General features: G+C 34.6%; 1 protein-coding gene across 4 annotated transcripts in view; it reads right to left on the bottom strand.

The window, feature by feature from the left end:
• Nucleotides 1-563: 563 nt before the first annotated feature.
• mettl25 (methyltransferase like 25) overlaps nucleotides 564-19449 on the bottom strand; it is a 35196-nt gene continuing 16310 nt past the window's right edge. For 2 of the 4 annotated variants that reach the window (XM_066723473.1, XM_066723475.1), the window contains exons 6-12: nucleotides 14675-14769; nucleotides 14280-14309; nucleotides 11211-11284; nucleotides 9360-9453; nucleotides 7301-7375; nucleotides 6151-6222; nucleotides 564-997 (exon numbers count right to left, since the gene is read on the bottom strand). In XM_066723473.1, the coding sequence (XP_066579570.1) occupies nucleotides 908-997; nucleotides 6151-6222; nucleotides 7301-7375; nucleotides 9360-9453; nucleotides 11211-11284; nucleotides 14280-14309; nucleotides 14675-14769 (530 nt within the window). In that variant the 3' untranslated portion in view covers nucleotides 564-907. The remainder of the gene's footprint in view (nucleotides 998-6150; nucleotides 6223-7300; nucleotides 7376-9359; nucleotides 9454-11210; nucleotides 11285-14279; nucleotides 14310-14674; nucleotides 14770-19449) is intronic. The other 2 variants (XM_066723476.1, XM_066723477.1) reach the window with 2 other exon arrangements.

The following is a 19449-nucleotide window of genomic DNA, read 5'->3' as shown; positions in this document are numbered from 1 at the left end:
AAAATGCTAATACAATTAAATAAGGGAAAGGAGAGTTTAACTACTAATGAAAATCAGAAATTCAGACCATAACAAGACAGTTATTGACTAGAACCCTCTCCGTTTGATAATTTAAGCATTACTGGTTCCAAAGCAAAGGGCAGAGGTTTTTAAATATGTTGTTTCAGGTATTAAATATTAAATTGCTAATTAAGACTTAATTTATAGGACAGGTTTTTACTATATATTTGTCATTTGTAATCATATAATAATTAACGATCAAAATGTGTCTACATTTAACAAGGACATTTTCTTTTAGTGGTGTATAGTAAATCTGATTTTATTTAATTTACTTCATTAGTAATTAGCTTAATTCTGAGACTTCCTTCCGTACAGTATATGTGATTTGCATTTAAAGATTTGTACAACTAAAGCTGGTTCCAGTTATAGGGACAACAAATCAGATTTTCATCCTGTAAAGCATCTCAAGAGAAAACAGCTTTATTCTTTGTTGGAGAAGGCATTTAACTGTCCTGGAAATCATTAAAGAATTTGGAGGTTGACTGATCAATACATTTTCAGAATTGATTTATCCATAAGGTTTTTATTTTTGCAAAATCAAACAAACTTGCACAGAAACAAATTTTTTCTACATGATAAAAACAACAACATATGTTCTGCCTTTGAACTGCCCCCATTAAAAGAAGGAGTGTATGGATTTACTGAGTAGATAGATTTTGAGAAATAAAGGGTAAAGCTGTAAATGCCAAGCACAGAATGTGATATATCACACTGAAAATTACATTGAATGAAAATGTCTTAAAACCATGAAAAACAAAAGTATGTTTCAACCCATAAAAAAATATAACATTTACATCTAATCATACTATTGTATAAATTCAGTTCAGTAATACAAAGTAACACCTTTCTAAGGTCTCTTCAATCCAACAACACCGTAACATCTTGGTGACATCACAGGATCAAACAGTTGCACGAGTGCAGAAAAAGATGTGCAGTCCTGTGAGAAATTAAAAAACAAAATAGTTTATATATATATTTGTGATTACATGATGACAATCATAAAACTCTCCAGCATTAATTATAAATGTCACAGCATTAATTCAAATTTGTTGGCTATGGAAGTAGAAGGAATGAAGAATATGAAAAATATACACTATATCTACATTTTAACATTTATTTATTGACATTTCCAAATCATTAAAATAGTCAATTATATGTTTAATAACATTACAATATCCCAGTTCATCTATGTTAAAATGGATTTTTCATCTCTGTTTCCCTTCATTCATAAAAAAAACAACTAATGAACAAGAATTGACATGAGCCGGTTTCTAGTGGCATTTAATTTGTGTGTTGGGCATAAACAGGCACATTCATTTCCCATAATCCCTTGTTCCAATTTAGTTTTCCACTGAAACCCTGAAAGAACCTTTGAAGGTTATAAGACCACAAACTTATCGGTTTGTTTGTAGATCATTATACAAATGCTAAAATCAAAAGGCATTTAAGGTTGAATTACAGGATACTTAAGGTTTTATTTTTTATTTTGTTTTGGGGGGGAAGGGGGGTTTATGTTTGTTTATTTGATGACATGGCTTTCTGTAGCACCATCTTCTCATGACTGAACTTAAACTAAGTGTTTGGATAAATGTGGTTCACTTTCATACTTTTCAATATTTGTTTGATGTAATCCTAGACACATGTACAAATACCTAAGGAGTCCTGTTAGACTTTAACTCCCAAAACTCATTATAATCCGAACAACAGAAGGAATTGTTTTCATCTAACAGAATAATCACAATGTTTTATATAGGTTTTTTTATGTATAACAGTTTCATGGACATTCAGTCATGTAGTTCCACAAGCCCTTGATTCAAGCAACAAATGACAAATTGTTGTCAGTGTAGGAAATGCTTAAAAATATGATCTGATTCTGAATTAAATTAAATCAAGACATACATTTACGAGAAATCATATTCTTTCAAAGGAACACAGAGTAAATAAGTTCCTCAAGGTTAAAAACCCTGAGTTTTGCATTTCTTCAAAGATCATAACAAATTCATGTGAAAACAGTGAGAAAGAAAAACACACATAATTCAGATATATTGTAATCAATATTGTAATCTGCCCCATTCATAAAAATGAAAAACAAATAAATAATTAAGAGTTCATCTGCCTTATATTATGCTGTTGGTTAAAGTCTCTGCATTGACCTTTCTTGCTTTCCAAAAGTGCATCCATTGTCTACAACACGCATCCAATGAAAGGGTAACGAGTTTCTTGCTTTGTCATTATGGCATGGGAATATTACACGCATGTCTAGCTGTGGTTTAAATGGGTATATTTCCTTCAATTATCATCAATGGAGAAGTTAGCCCACTCCTTATACACAGATTTCATAATGGCAGACATTACTTCCCTCCCACACAGGCCCACCCATGTAATACAACAGAGCATCCGCCCAGGGGATGAAAGACAGTGCAGTGTAGCCTCTCTGTCTAATCAGGTCTGACCGCAAAGATGCTGCAGTTCTAGGTGCCAGCTGTGGCTTTAATACAACTGCCCTGTCAACAACGGCACTGACAGAGACCACCAGAACTCAAGACACAACTTCCTGGATATCAAATTTTGAGGAAAAAACGTCCACGATTACAGGACGGTGACTTGCAAACTCTCTGCTTAAATATCGTTTATTTACAATGAAGAATTTCCACCAAATTGAATCAAAATGTTTTTCAAGGACATTGCTGACCTCTGAGAAGGGCTTTTAACTATGTCAAAGTCAAAATTCAGCTTTAGGTCAAAAAAACTCCTTTAATAACAACTGTTTAACATTTTTGGTTTGAGTTGCAACCGTAATGTTTGAAAACATGACATTAGACAGTTTAGTCTCCTTTCTCACTTTTCAAGGCACTGTGGAATATATTACTTTCAAATAAAACATGTGGAAACAATTACGCACTCAAATCAGCAAGACTGAAAATGTAAATTATTTTGAAGTACTTAAATTTATATCATTGTAAATAGCTATGTTTTACCTCTTAACGCTGACAAAGTGATCTGAACTTTTGTTGCTGAACTTGAAAAATACCTTGATTAGGTAGGAAGTTGAGCTAAACTAGAAAACAGGGCAGTATCACCTCACACAAATATTGATTGAATTCCCCTAAAATGTTGGACTGAATTTCAACTATTATCCTGCCGTTGTTTTCTCATAACACCACAGGGAAGATGAAGAGAAGATAAACATGTCTTCCAAAACATGCACTGGCAACACATCTGCTCCTTTTAACTGTTGGAGTCACTGCTGGGTGGCAAGCCAAAGAAAGGCTGATACGTGTCAAACACAATGGACTTAAAAGATCAAAACGAATGTACAGGCTGAAAATAAAATATAAAAAAGAAACATGCACACAGATAATCAGTTTCAAGAGCCTGTAAGTGAAATATATTGAGATAAATAGACATCCACTGTGAATATCCAACTAGATCACAATAATCTTTTCTTTATCTTTTTGTCCCGACATAACCTCATGCAGGGAAGGAAACTGAAAGGTGTTTACTCTGATTATTATATTCCCATTCTCCTAGTGAGCTCAAGATGTGGCCTTTGGGTTTGGTGATATAAAACTTTAATAGCATCACAGAAAACACAGTGGATGCCCACACATGCACATCTCGTAAACTTTACCGAAACAGAGGTGCTGTGGATGTACAATTCAGTTCTCCAGGTTGCGTTAACAGCAGCAGCTGGGTCTAGAGTCACGTATATTTGGCGGTGAGCCATCAACATTAGATAGGCTTTTCCGTTACAGTGCAGTGTATAGGGGTGATTTCATATAAGTAATCAAGTAATTTCTTCTCATGGCCCAAATATAATCTTTCTATGCACCACCCAAAATACAAGGTCATTTACTTGGCCTCCACCCAACGTTTCTCATGTTATGCAATGCTGAAACCACAGGTACTCCTCAAAAACCTCCGCTGAAGAAACAGCAACTGCAAAGTGAGTCTGCTCCTATTTCACGGAGTGATTTAAACATACATATCATTCATCAAGACAATTTCACAGTCACAGATCTCTCAACATGATGTACAAAAATATATCGGCGGCAAAAAATGCCAGTGGGGGAAAAAAAAATACATTAAAATAATGTATTATTGAAATGTTGAGTATCTGTCTCATTCTAGAGCTTTAAGGTTAACCTTGCAGTAGCGCATGATAAATTATTCTGGTTTCCACAAATGTTTATATTTTTAGAATCTGTCATGACATTTCTCTATCTATTACTGCAGTGGCCTTAGAAAAATATATTTTCCAGCACATTTAATTAGTGCTCTTCTGCAGGAGAATATCAGAGGTTTGGTAGGTCAGTCTGTGAGCTAGAAAGTGGGATGTTTCAAGAATGAGATTTGGTCAGTTATGTGTCAGTTCAAATTTCAAATCTATAACAATTGTTTTAACTCCTATTTATTTTGTCAAATTCAATACCTATTCCAGAATATATAAAAACATATTTAGAATGTTTATCTTAGCCTATTAATTTATTAATTGCCTTATTCATTATTAACCTTTAAAAAATATTTTAAATAAGGGGATTTGAAAATATTGCTGTACATACACACAATTGTTTAGTGTCCATGATTGTACTGATTATTTCACATTCATAAAAAAAAAGATAGATAGATACATAGACAGACAGATATATAGATAATGATTTTAAAACAATCACAATGAATACATGCTCAGTGACATAACATTTTTATAACCTTGGGCATGTCTTTTAAAAGTTGGCAACTGGCACATTAGCCTTATATAATCTAAATAGTTTTTTATACATTAGTATTGGTTGATCTCAATTTAGATCTCAATTTACAATTAAAAAATAGATTTTCTATCAAGCTTCTTTCTTAGTTGGCAGTGCATTAACAACGTAGAGTTTCACAATCCTCAAACTATATTTCACCACATTTTCCAGAATAAAAAAGATATATGGGAAACATATGTCTTTCATGGATTGCACAAATCCAAGTATTACAAATACCAACTTGATAAGCAAACCATACATGTCTTGCGAAAGCTTTAAAATACTGCGGAGAACCTTGTTTTAACTTAGCTAACAGAAGTGACCACAACTCTCTGGTTCTATAGGTTTCTTTTTCAACACTTATCCAACTCATAAAAGGAGTGCCACAGTCTTCTATCTGAAAAATAATCACCCAGCCCAGCAATGTGATATTTTAAAGGGAATACCTATTCATATAAGCATAATCCTCCAAGCAACAAAGGCACTGGAGCAAGGAGAAAGAGCAAAGTACACTATGATTGTGTACTAGTAACATGTTTTCTTCCTTTACAGTTTCTATTTTAGTCACTTGAAAAGTCACTTCTTTAACCTTTCTCTTCCACCATCTGTATGGTGTTTTATATTCTCGTTTGCTCTGCTTATTACATGAGAATTGAACAGGAGGTAAACCTTCAGAAATGAAGTTCAGGAACTTTAACATGAAATTGCAACTTCAAGCCTTTAAACATACAGGTGCCAATACAACAGGTATATTATATTTTGAAATATTTGCCCTGATATACACCATACTAGCCACACAAAGGAGAAACCAAATTTAATGAAAACATGCACAAACTAAATCTGCACAAATACTTACCAAAGCCACTGCACAGAAAGCTTTTGTTAATTAAGATTTAGCATGGAATACATTCATTTTTGTCTGATTATCTGGCATCCACATTGGCAATCAAACTGTCTGACATGCTGTACAATTGTGTCATTAACATGCAATTATACCTGAAAGAAAACATTTCTCTAAGATGTCCGATCATATTGCAGAGGAGGTAATACTTATACTGGGATTATGAGCTGGTTTAGAGATTACAGAAACTATCAATTATGGAAGAATTAAAAGAAACATGGCATTTTGTGTTGTGGGTTCACTACATAACACCAAACATCTGCGGCAAATATGCTTCAACGCTGGGATGAAACCAGTGCACAACTGGAGAAAAAGATGATCCGAGTTTGAAGGGGACAATTACATTAATAGAAATGTAGTAAATTGCTGACAGATCTTGCTCTTCATGATTCAATGTGATACAGCCCACATACCGTCCCAGTGAGACAGTTAGTTATGTACCTGCTCTTTCAGAAAGCACAGTCGATCCAGGAGTATCAATCCCTCAATGCAAGGAGCCAGGGCCACCTTTAGCTAAAAAAATAAAGACACCACAGCTGGTTAAGTGTCTGAGATACGCTAATCCTGAACTATATTTCTTCCACAACTGTGGGAAGGAATTCCTGAAATCCATTATAAACTCTTTAGGAAGTTCTCCACACAAAACTCTAATTTGAGAAGATTTCATTTCATTTTCTGTAATAATGTAAATAATGTAGTCTCCCAAACTAAATAAGTGGCTATACACATTACACATGCTTTTTATCTATTTTTACATTTTTCACACATCAGTTTTAGGCAATGATTTCCTTTCCTAAATAACTGCAATATGGTTATAACTTTTAGAAAAAGTCTGCAGAATAACTAAGAATGTTATTTATTTTTAACCATTCACACAACATGTCATAATCCAAAAGAAGGTAACACATGTTGATAATAAAACATTTTAAAATAATTTCTACAAAGAAAAAGTGCTGGGGTTCACCCAAGGTGCCTGGATTTACAGTTCTCAGGAAAATCTGTTTGTTTAGACAGAAGAGAAATGTCTGCTGCTCTGTGGGGACAGAGGAAAGCTTTTATTTGATTTTAAACTGATTTTCTTTAATACTAGACCCCTTTGAATAGCAGCTGAGAGCTATCTTCATGATTTGTGTTTGGCTACTCACACCTCTGACTGGCCAGGATGAAGCATGGATGAATCTCTCTTGACCATTAATCTCCACAGTTACACTGAGCAATAATACAACCATAAACAATACAGCAGAGAGATATAAAACAATCACTCATGACGAATAAAAAGAATAAATGCAGAAGTAAAATGCATATGAAAGCAAATGTAAATGTTTATGTATTATGTGCTTCATAATGCTACTTTAAAGTTTCACTGTTTATACTGCTTAACAAGTCTTGTGAAATTATTCGTCTTCCAATGATAGCTAGGCAAACTAGAAGCCTTATAACTGAGTGCATTTGACATAAATTGCAGAAAATGTACGTTTTATTATTTATTATGTAGTTTCAGAAAAAGTGCCAAAATGCTGTGTACTACTGAGCAAAATTAAATGGAAATTCGTTTATAATGGATCACATACTGGTAGCTGTTAAGACTTACCTTATTGAAAGCCTCCATCTCTTTCATTCTTGGTCTATATGTATCATAGTAATCCTTAATTAGGCTTTCAGAGAGCTGGAAATGAGAACATAAATAAATAAAGTACCAGCTCTAGATGCTATTTGATAATCACGTCAGTTATAACAGATAACTTCTGATAATCTCTTTCAAAGGAAAGAGGTTTGAAAAACTATCCCCTTTACAAAAAGGTTAAACAGGATCAGCTGTTAAAACACATAGTAATCCACTGAAAATGTTGACTTGTCTTATTAACGTGTATGTGTAATCCCCTGCTGGCAAATCCTTGGACCAGCTATTGGAAAGTTCTGTGATTTTATTGCTAATAATGAACCAAAAACATGATTGTCCACATGATACCATTCTGTTGAGGTTTACATTTTAAAAGATTGATACCATACTAGACAATAATACAATCAGATAATACTCATTATTGTTGTATATCTTTATCAGCTGCTGTCAAACTTGCAATCTATTTGTAATATAAGCATGAAACAGCTGTGTAAAGAATGCAAGTAAAGTACCAATACCAGACTGCAGACAGTGTAAGCATCTATTTAACATAATTATTGCCCCATTGTCACAGGGAAGGCAACCCTCTGTTTTATTATTTAAGAAGTGATGAAACGACATCCTGAAACCTGAATACAGTCCCCTATATCATTTGAACAGCTGTTTTGAAGGTTTAAGTGTTAAAAGTCATTAATATGATAGAATTGAAGAGAAATAACATCACAGATACTTTACTTATACACCCCTAACAGCACAAGGGGATATAAATCATATTTATATATTTACTAAATGAAAATAATGAACATAAAATTAATAGCTGGGTTTTGTGGATATGTTTTGAGTGTGGGCACTACATTTTGTTGGGGGTGGGGGGCATTTTGTAGTTTATTCCTTTGTTTTTCTTTTTTATTATTAGTATACAGATAATTGATAACACACTAACCATGCCTGGAGTCCAAACCTTCATTTGTCATTAAAACAATAAAGACCGAAAACTAACATATGTCTCCTTCAATTCAGTCACCTCAAATATTGTTAAGAGCCTATTAGGAAAATGAAAGAGTTTTATTTTGATTTATGGTTTTATCAGCACTCTGTTGAATGTAACCTTTCTTGTTGGATTTATTTAATTTGTGAAAAGAAAATATTAAAAACGTCATTTTCATCACTACATAGGACAAGGAAAGGTTGAATAAAGAATGTCATAGATCCCAGTGTTATGCAAATACATTCTTTCCTCTTCCACTTCATTTTCCTGTTGAGAGATATGTTAAATATGGCACGGCTTCACCGAAAGCTAATTGAAGTTTTGTAAAAACTCACGGACTTATCTTAAATTAATTCAGGCTGCTGGGTTTTGGAAATTATTGCTTCAAGGCCATGGGCAATTTAACTTGATGATCCAGATGATTAAATAAAGCACTCTTGGGAAATGATAACAGAAGTGTTTTCTACAGAGTTGATTAATGAAAAATGAAAAATTGTACTTATAGATATGTGAGTGTACACCAAATGCATGTTAATTTCAGAAACTATTAACTATTTTAATAGTATCCCTAAGACAACGAGTCTAAAGGTGTGACAAAATACTAGGTTCTTTAAAAAGTATTACCACCAAAGACTAAAGAAATACAGGGAGTCACCAATGTACTACGATACTACTAACAATACACCTAGCTGGAGGTACTTCTTGCTAAATATTTGTCCAGAGTTAGATCTGGAATTACTTTAACTCTGCTAAAGGTCACCGTATTTTCATTCCTTATGTGGAAAAAAATAAAGCAGCTGGTAAATAGTTCAGTAAGTACCGGTAATAACCTTGTGCAAATATCAGTGCCTTTAAAACCCTGAAATCAACAGCAAATACATCATTATTTTATGATATACACACAGCTGAAGTTTACAGTATGTCTTGAGTCACTGATTGCATACTAAGGCTTCTAATTAGGTAGATCTGGCAGTAAATTATATTACCATAATATATATATCAAGTCAATAAATATGTAGAAACCAATGATTAAATACCGACCTTTGACTCATCAAGATCAAGCTTCTTCAATGCTTTTTTGATATAATCCACAAAGGAAGTGGCTTTGGAAAATACATTTCCAACACGCTTTTCACTGCCAACGAGAGAGGGGGGAAAAAAGTCACTTACGACAGTGCATGTTGTTAAAAGGCAGAGTATCGTAATCTAAAAATCAGTCTAATTTTAGTGCGGAGTCATAATTCATGCACATAATTTTTATGTCCAGTAAGACAAACTATACATCAAAAGTTTAGGAGCAACAAATAATGTGAGGTGAAATGAGAAGAGTGGAATTTATTATATAGTCCTCCTCCCTGACTGGCATTCCTGTATTAAAAATCTGTTTCCCCTTTAAACCCTCTTAACAATGTAAGCATAGTTCATTATTGTCTTCTTATAACTATGAACTTTTCACAGACTTAAACTGGTATTTTCTTTGGTTTAAGTTGATACACACAATTAATGATAATATGTATGAAGCCTGAACATAATATTAATACTAAATTACAGATTTGTTTTGTAAATCAAAGGTACAGTATTTCTTGTGTGGCTCTACACAAGTGCTGTCTTATTGATTGTCTTTCAATAAAAACATTCTCGTGCTCTGGTCAGGTCACCATGTTTTCATCAGTTTCCACTCCTCTTTTTTTTTAATGTCAGCAGTATGTTGTGTACAACCTGCTTTCCGAGCATGGTTTTTGTTTTAGCCAAGATTTATACAAAACACTGCTGAACGCTGTCCAAGAATCTGCCGAGTTTTAAAAAGCAAGACAAGCCTATAAATCTGTGCAATCTTCCATGACATCCTCTTACCATTTATTTCAGAAAATATATGCATTTCTGACATTTTTTGCAATACACACATGGGGAACTATTTAAGTCCTAATCCTAGTGCACTTCAGAAGGATAGATTCATACAGTCTCCCTTCGCATTTTCGACAAAGTCTCTATACAGCTTGACGTTAATGCATACTCAATTAACAAGGGATTGCAAATTAATTACAAACATAAATGTATTAGAAAAATCATAACAGATTATGTGACATCTTGAGTTATTACTATCTTAATGTAATAACCATGGAGACATTTTAGGATCAACACACATACAAGGTGTTTTACCCCATACAAAGGGATGTTTTTGCTTACTCTAATTTGTAGCTAGAAAACAGCTATGTTAAAAATGAAAATATCAGAGAAATAAACAACAATAAACCTAAAAAGACAGTTGAGGTCACATATTAAACACAAGCTAGCACTTCATAGTCAGGTAGAGACTGTGCAATTCTGTGCAACATGTGGCCGGCAGACTCGTACCTTGAGTAGGAGGACACTTGATTAATATTTTTTAGTCAGCTTAATTTGTCTTTTTCTCTTCTGACTGAAGCCATCATGTTTCAGAGCTAAGTGTAAAAATATCGAAAAACACATGGGCAGCTGGAATCAAACCAGTTTGGCTCCCTATAGATGTGTACTTGGCAACAACACTTGCAAAGGTAAGTACTTCTGGATTTGCAACAAACTATTATAAATATTTTAATCTGCATTTTAAACAAGGACTCTTTAATGATGAATATATTATATACAATTGGTAAATAGGTTCATTACTGAAGATACATCTGTTCTTCTTCAATCATTTTTATTCAAATGCATTTGCACCGTTCTCAGACTGGATTAATGAAAACCTCAAATGTCAGAAGGACCAATAAAAAAGTACAAAAACTAAAGGTTTCATAGGCAGAAGAAAAACCATAAGCACTGCTATAATTAGGTTTATGCCGACGCAGTATATTAGATATAATTTCTGAATACTGACAGTTAATTTCCCATTGGTGTTACGTAAGCCAGTCATACCTTTTTATTGCACCATAATGGTCCCGTAAAATGACATGTAGGACTGCTCTGTAAAACAGGGACTCGATGGGCAGCTGAAAAGAGCAGGAAAACATGGATGAATTATCAGAAATTAAATCATACAGAAAGGTAATTTGTCAGCAATAATTTGAGCGTTGGGAGTTTCATTATTATTTTTCCAGAGGAAAAAAGTTTAATAATACTGGATCCCAAATATGACAATGTCCTGGGAATGTGAGTAATGGTTTACGAAAGACTCACTTGCTCAGTGCTAATTAGAAAAACAAGTTATAGTAAAATAGTTCTACTGGAGTGTTAAAACAACAAAACAAAAATAAATACACAAGCAAATCCATACATTTTTAAAATATATTTCTGCAGTTACTCAATGTACAAAAAAACCTTTGTGTGAAACACTGTTGAGTTCTAGATTTTTATTTCTAAGCAAATTGTGATACGTTTGGTCTTTTTTTTTTTTTCTAAATACATTTTTTGGCAGTTTAGCTCTAACAACATTGGTGTTGATTTAAACACTGCAGAAAACATTCAGGCATTTAATTTGTAGCACCTTTCTTGGAAGTGGAGCAGGGTTTAGGAAAAAAAAAATAATCCCTTTTATGTTTAGAAATAAAAAATCATGAGCACATAAAAAATGAATGTAAAGAAACTATCAAATCTTGCTCTGGCCTGAATTCAATACTTGTTCGGGCTTAAGGGCCTTATTCATTTACATTTTATTCCATATACTGTATTGTTTAATTTTAACTTGATTTGACTAAATTCAGAAGTAAACCTCAGTTGGAATGCATCCTAAAAAACGTAGAAAATGACAAAGTAATGTAAAGAAAATTACTGAAGCAACTGATTCTTCCAGGAAACACCAACATAATCTCAGAGGATGGTTTGCCTAAGTGGATTACTTCTGTATAGGACAGATGGCAATAATGAACATGGGGGAAAGCACCGGGCTTCAAAAGGCCGCTTTAAAAGAAACAGGGAGAGATGCTGCTGGAGTCTGGCAAATGTCATTGCGGTTTGTGATTAAAAAAACATCACACTATTCTGAGCTTGTAATTGAGCTGGAAACTCAAACTAATGACGGAGGGTCACTCGAGGTAAACGTGTTACAGAAGTAAATGTGAACTGCTCTAAATATGGGAACTCAAGAGCAAAGAAAAAAGTCTGGAAGGTGTTTTTAAAAACAATACGCTTTGTTGCTGCAAATCATTTCGTAAGTGCCATTTTATGTGATGGTGGTCGTATGCTGAACTGTACAGTAAAATAATTCCCCAAAACAGACTTTTATTACACCGGAACCTTTCACAAATGGGGCGTCTCCTCCACTCCTTAACCATTTCCACTTCAAGTCAATAAAAATGTCATACCATCGCAAATATGGAAACTAGAACGCTTTAATTGGCTGAATAATCAATACCAGAAAACTAGACTGGAGACCTCAGTAACCGAGGGGAAAAACAGACTTACTGGGAAAGCTGTGAAATACACTGTAATTAATTATTTGCAACCCCATTCACAAAGGTAATTGCATACATAATGAATTAATGCTAACTACCTCATTTACATGATGCATAGCATGTGGAAAGCAGCACAGTATTCAGACACACTGTACTTAAGGAAGCAGACACCGAACAGAGGAGCTAGGCTCAGCTGAGTGAGCAATAATCTGATTCAAAGGTACAATACTAATACGGTTTTGTGTGTGTCAAGATGTGTCGATGTCATGCTAGTCAAATATTATTACAATCTCTATGCATATCAGTACCTTCACATTAACAAAGATTACTCCCTTTAAAAAGTTTGCACTCCTGTGGTTTGAATATCCTTTACACAATATATGAAGATGGACATTTTGGCAAATGTTAGCTATGCAGGAAAAAAACATTATTTCAACAAGCTGTACGATTAAAACATGTCTAGTTTTATTTGAGTTTAATTGTCTTAACAGGGATCCAATTAGCAATTCAAGGAGGCTGAACACTGGGGGGAAAAAGAAAATCCAAGGCCCTAATAATTTAATAGTGTACACCATTGTAATTCATTGTATATGTATGCCTGCGAGACATTAAACTATACCCAGCCGAGTGTTAAAATACCACTTATTCCTGTGAACCCACACTATGATACATTAGTCGTATTACGGATCAGAACAAAACATAGCTAATCTGTAACTGCTCAAGGAAGAAGCTAACATACACTAAATTCAACATTACAAGTACTTATAGGCTAAATAAATACTCTTGTGATCATAATTACATTGTAAGCCCAGGTATCGTATGACTTTGGAAAGTTAGTGTCTCTAGACCTGACTGTAGAACTACATATATACCATATACATTCAAATGAGGAGCAAATTAAGCATTCTGTGGCAAGTAATGCATTGCAAATAGGTTGATTCATATTTACTTTTGCTGCATAGTCTCTATGCTGGAAAACCAGCCATTAACAGAGAAAACAAAACAAACAGATATTTGTTATGTTTTACTTGGAGCTATGGATGAGTGAATGCCACACCGGACTAGCATGTTACACATTTCTATAGCTGCAATAAGTCTTATTAAACTGTCAGACAGGTTATTGGCAAGGTCTCCACTGATGCTCATTTTTCTGTGCCCTGAATTCACCCCTCAGTTTTTCATATTATTCTTTGTAACTTGCCACTTCCAGCTATTTTGATCCCATAAAAAATAACTGCACACTACGGCACACTTTACCATCCAGTTCATAAGGAGGGTGTTATTAAAAATCAAACTGAATTGCCTTTAAATTAAATTAGGTTTTTTGACATGCAAAAAGGTTCACTGTAACCCAAAAAACAACCTAAAGCATATATTTGTAACACCAAATAATACAGATTAAACTAAAATGCTCATTTTGGTTATCTATCCTACTGTGCTTTCTTAGATTTTCAGATGAGATAAAGACAATTATCAGAAATGCTGCCCAGTAGAATCCACAAAAACAAATCGAAGTGTAAATTTATGCAGAGGTCTTGATAATTTCGTTGTACTTAAACAGACATCTGTTTATAAAATGTATGAAAACACTTACCCCTTGGCCAACAGTTACTCTTTCAAGTGCCTTAAAGAAGAAAACAAACATGTTTAAGCCTTTTTAGGATAGGAAATATACAAATGTCAGTTGATAACTATTACTGAACAATTCAGAGAAGACTGTTACTTAAAGTTTTCCAAACATTTTATCTTTAAGCAGTTTCTCTAACATGACTTTCAAATCCCTCCAAGATTCCTGGAAATAACAGTCTTCCTCAAATTGCCATGAATCTGGCAGACAATAGAAGGGGGATATATGAAATTAGAATATACAGAGTACATTTCGTATCATGGGGTGGGGATCATTCATTAAAATCATTAAAGCCTATATTAGATTTTCGATTTGATGCTTTAAAACAAAACAAACACAAAAACGGATTTAAGCAAACTTACAAGACATGCTGACATCCTCGCATTCCTGCCACAGTACCAGCTCTGTTGTCTCATGAACTGGCTCATAGGGAACCCCCACACACCGCCAGGACATTCTGTCGATAACAGCAAAAAAGACAATGCAGAAGACAGTTTCACTGACTACCTAAAAGTAATTTGTTCAATGTTTCCAGACAAAGCTATTTTTATGTCTAATGGACATTTTAGGTATTCATATAGTGTAGTCTAAAGAGTCCTAAACCACCACACAATTGTAGATTTCGCAGTTATATCCTAGAAAGACAGGCTTCATAAGATTATTGATTATCAAAGGATTATTTATTTGAGAAATAAACACTGTTTCAAACTAACTCCATAAAAGGCCCTGTGAATTATAGTTTATTGGTAGGCTTTTACAGTTAAATCACTTTAAACCACTGGAAAAGAAGTCCAATTGCTTTTAATTATCTTAAAAGTTCTCAGTTGGACAGGAAATCAAAAACTGAAATAAAGATTTGGCATGAAGATTAACATGAAGGGAAAACATGAATAAACTTTAATACCTTTTAAATGGGAGGACCACAATCTTTTCTGAAGGATAATATCACTGTCATCAGCTACAATACTACGATTCTCACTAGATTTGCTGTCTTGAAAGCTTTCCAAAGTATTGTGAAATCTCTACTTCAAATGAAAACATGCAATTCTACTTCACTAAACCGCTATAATAGTATACAGGAAATTAACTGAAAGCAATCAATATTATTCCCAATTATTTGTGAATCTGTCCTGGAGGTAATACATTATATTAATGCAAATATACAAATACTATACTGTATCAAATATTGTTGTTATTAAAGTAAATTAAATGACTGATCATGTTATCAAAATAATACATACACAAGCAAATCCATAACTTTTAAAAATATATTTCTGCAGTTACCCAATGTACAAAAAAGCTTTGTGTGGAATACTTTTGAGTTTTTATTTCTAAGCAAATTGTGATATGTTTGGTCTTCATTTTTTGGCAGTTTAGCTCTTACAACATTGGTGTTGATTTAAAATGAGAAAACATTCAGGCGTTTCATTTGTAACACCTTTTTTGGAAGTAGAGCAGGGTTTAGAGAAAAAAAAATCCATATTTATGTTTAGAAATACAAAATCATGAGCACATAAAAAATGAATGTAAAGAAACTATCAAATCTTGCTCTGGCCTGGCATGTTTTTGTCAGCAGTTCAAATATTCATATAACTCCCCAATCTTCAGTTTATTGAATACACTACTTGATCAGGATTAAGGGCATTTTTCATTTTATTTTATTCCATATACTGTATTGTTTAATTTTAACTTGATTTGACTAAATTCAGAAGTAAACCTCAGTTGGAATGCATCCTAATAAACATGGAAAATGACAAAGTAATGTAAAGAAAATTACTGAAGCAACTGATTCCTCCAGGAAACACCAACATAATCTCAAAGGATGGTGGTTTACTGATTACTTCTGTATAGGACAGATGGCAATAATGAACATGGGGGAAAGCACCGGGCTTCAAAAGGCCGCTTTAAAAGAAACAGGGAGAGATGCTGCTGGAGTCTGGCAAATGTCATTGCGGTTTGTGATTAAAAAAACATCACACTATTCTGAGCTTGTAATTGAGCTGGAAACTCAAACTAATGACGGAGGGTCACTCGAGGTAAACGTGTTACAGAAGTAAATGTGAACTGCTCTAAATATGGGAACTCAAGAGCAAAGAAAAAAAGTCTGGAAGGTGTTTTTAAAAACAATACGCTTTGTTGCTGCAAATCATTTCGTAAGTGCCATTTTATGTGATGGTGGTCGTATGCTGAACTGTACAGTAAAATAATTCCCCAAAACAGACTTTTATTACACCTTTCACATACAGGGCGTCTCCTCCACTCCTTAACCATTTCCACTTCAAGTCAATAAAAATGTCAAACCGTCGCAAATATGGAAACTAGAACGCTTTAATTGGCTGAATAATCAATACCGAATTTTGTAATTCTATGTGAAACTATAGGATTCTGGGTCACATTCTGTTCTCACACGGGGCCAAGCCAAAAACTGGCACTTGGGTGTGAGAATGGAAACATTACTGCTTCAGCACAATAAAGAATGTGAAGTCATTAGTTTATATTATCCACCCACAAAGAGATGGCCATTTGTCACTGGAAATACATTTCTTTCTAAATAACTGGGGCAAATATTTACATAAAACACTTCAAATTAGACAGTATACAATGTAGTATTATTTGGTTTTGCCAGTCAACACCTGTTTCCCTGTGAAATGTTGAAGTTTTCCTTTTTGTTAGAGACACTGTGATAAATCAACATAATTCATGGTTGGTAGTGTTCCCAGAAAAAATCAAGATTAACATAAACAGTTTTAAGAAATCAGATCAATGTATGCATTAGAGATGCAACTGGCACTTAAACCTATAAATAAGTTTAAGTGCTACAAAATATGTTATTATTTATTTTTATGTTTTAGCCCAGCAAGTAAAAATAAGCCTAAAAAGACAATACAGGCTATTTCAGTCTGCTGCATTTCATAGGCAAGAACGAAAGCCTTCATCGTGTCTCAGATAACCCTAAGAGTTAGATTATACAGGTTTTAATAAATGGTGTTAAACCTTATTTTGAAATTAGACATTCAGTCTGATTAACTTCTATTTACTACACCAAGCCCCTGAGGAAATCTAGCTAAATATAAGCATATCCTGAAAAAAATGGTATCATGTGGCACTCATCCAGCAAAACCATAACATAATTGTGACAAATATTCCTTTGCTTAAAGGCAGTGTCAGACTAAATTAGAGGTCAAGGAAAAGCAGGCAAAAAAAGACAGTACTCACTCAACTTAAAATCAAGTGTTGGGTACTGTATGTAAAAATAATGTGCTATATTGTAACAATTAGAAGTTGTCCTAGATAAGAGTAAGAAATATATATGCTAATATCTATAGAATTAATAATAGTAATGTTTGCTGTACAGTTATGCGATATCACAAACAGCCGGGCCGCAGTGTGACGGCGCTTGGTAACCACTGTGCTAGTTTATATTCATCCTGTTATATTCCTATGGTGAGACTGATGTGAAAGATTTCGTTTTAAGTCACAGAACTGATGACTGACTGTACGAAATCAAAATTAATTGTCTGAGAACCCCCTCCAGTGTGGTTCAAAAACTAAACTTCTTCCTCCCCTGTGAGGTATTGGGTTCTGGTCACACACTCATCCCAACTCAGTGTGGCTCCTGTCAGCATTTCATCTTTCAGTGACTAAAAGGGATCCAGCAAAATGAAATCCCCCAATCAGGACAACGAAGCTGGAATGAGCTCTCTTGGCAAATCGGTCCGCAGCAAATACTAAGAGCACATTATAGTGTGAACAAAGCAAATGCTAACAGGCTCTAACTCATCAGAAGGGAAGGAGCAGATCCAGAAGAGCTGGGATAATATCCAGATATTTGAATGCATTCTCGTTTCGCTAATACTAGTCCTTCAGAGTTGGACTGCCGTATTTATTATGGAATGCAATGCATGATAAAATCCACTTGGACGTTGTACTCGTATACATAATTCTGAACTTTAAAAGGGAATTGCATTACAGTAAAACATTTAAACAGAGTGGAAAGGGAACCTAAAGACCTTTCTGGATATGTCATTTATGATAAAGGACAGACAGTTGTTTTTTTTAGGTACTCAGAAGTAAAAAAAAACATAATTGCTTTCTGTGCTGCTGAAGGCGCTTCACTCAACCACAAAATCCCTGGGGTTTAATCCATTGACCTTTCACAGGCACAGATCCATCCCAGGCCAGCAGTGTCCAGATTTATCAAAGATTTATTCTATATAATCCTTTCCATATTCTTTCTGCCCAATACTCTCAATAAAGATTTCAATATGTATGTAGAATTTAAATATAGAGTAAAATATTCTAATGGTTTTATATCAGCAGAGTTCAATGAAACTGTAACAATTATATGAGTAAGCCTAGCAGAGAAATACTGTGGTTAAACCATACAAATGTATCACAAAATACAAAGTTTTTATGTACAAAGTCTTCTTATAAAATATGCATAGTCACTGCTTTTCTGGAAACAATACATTGTGAATAGCTTACATATAGGCTACACTATTCACTTGCATACATAAAGCCTGTCTCTCCTGAAACTGTGCTGTCAAACCATGCTAGCGATAACAAAATACTGAGAGTTGTAAGGGAAATGGGCTCTGTTAAATGGTAGCTTAAATGTCGAGCATCAGCCTCAAAGACAAAGCTATCGATTGGCCAGTTCAGGAAGAGTTAACCTCATGGCAGAGACCCAGCAGACTCACTAAGACGCAGAAGTCAAGACAGTGACGCGAGGCAACTGTGGCAACCTGCTGTTCGCCGAAGAAACTGCAACACTCCGCGACTGGAAGGGCGATCAGCCACAGCTGTCTCGAGTGAGGTAATCGTCAAACCCCTGGCCAAGAAGTGCATCTACACAGAGACTTAATCATCTGGCAGAGATCGGGTTTGGGAAACGAGCCAAGGTCGAATGAGAGGGAAAGTAACGTGATATTGTGAACCCTTCAACCTGATCCGAGAGCTCTGGTGAGGACTTTGAGAGCTCGCTGGTTGATGGTTAAGCCGGGTGGCAGGAGGGAGGGAACGGGGAGCTCTTCCAGAGGGCTGCAGTTTTATTAGTGGTCAGCGGGTAAGCGGCCCAGATGAAATGAGTCTGGTGCCCCAGTTTGAAAAGAGCCCATCGGTGTCAGCACTTTCCGAG

The sequence above is a fragment of the Amia ocellicauda genome, chromosome 15 (genome assembly GCF_036373705.1).
Source record: "Amia ocellicauda isolate fAmiCal2 chromosome 15, fAmiCal2.hap1, whole genome shotgun sequence".
Lineage (NCBI taxonomy): Eukaryota > Metazoa > Chordata > Actinopteri > Amiiformes > Amiidae > Amia > Amia ocellicauda.
Note: the sequence above shows the minus strand (reverse complement) of the source record. Positions and strands in the feature narration are given on the sequence as shown.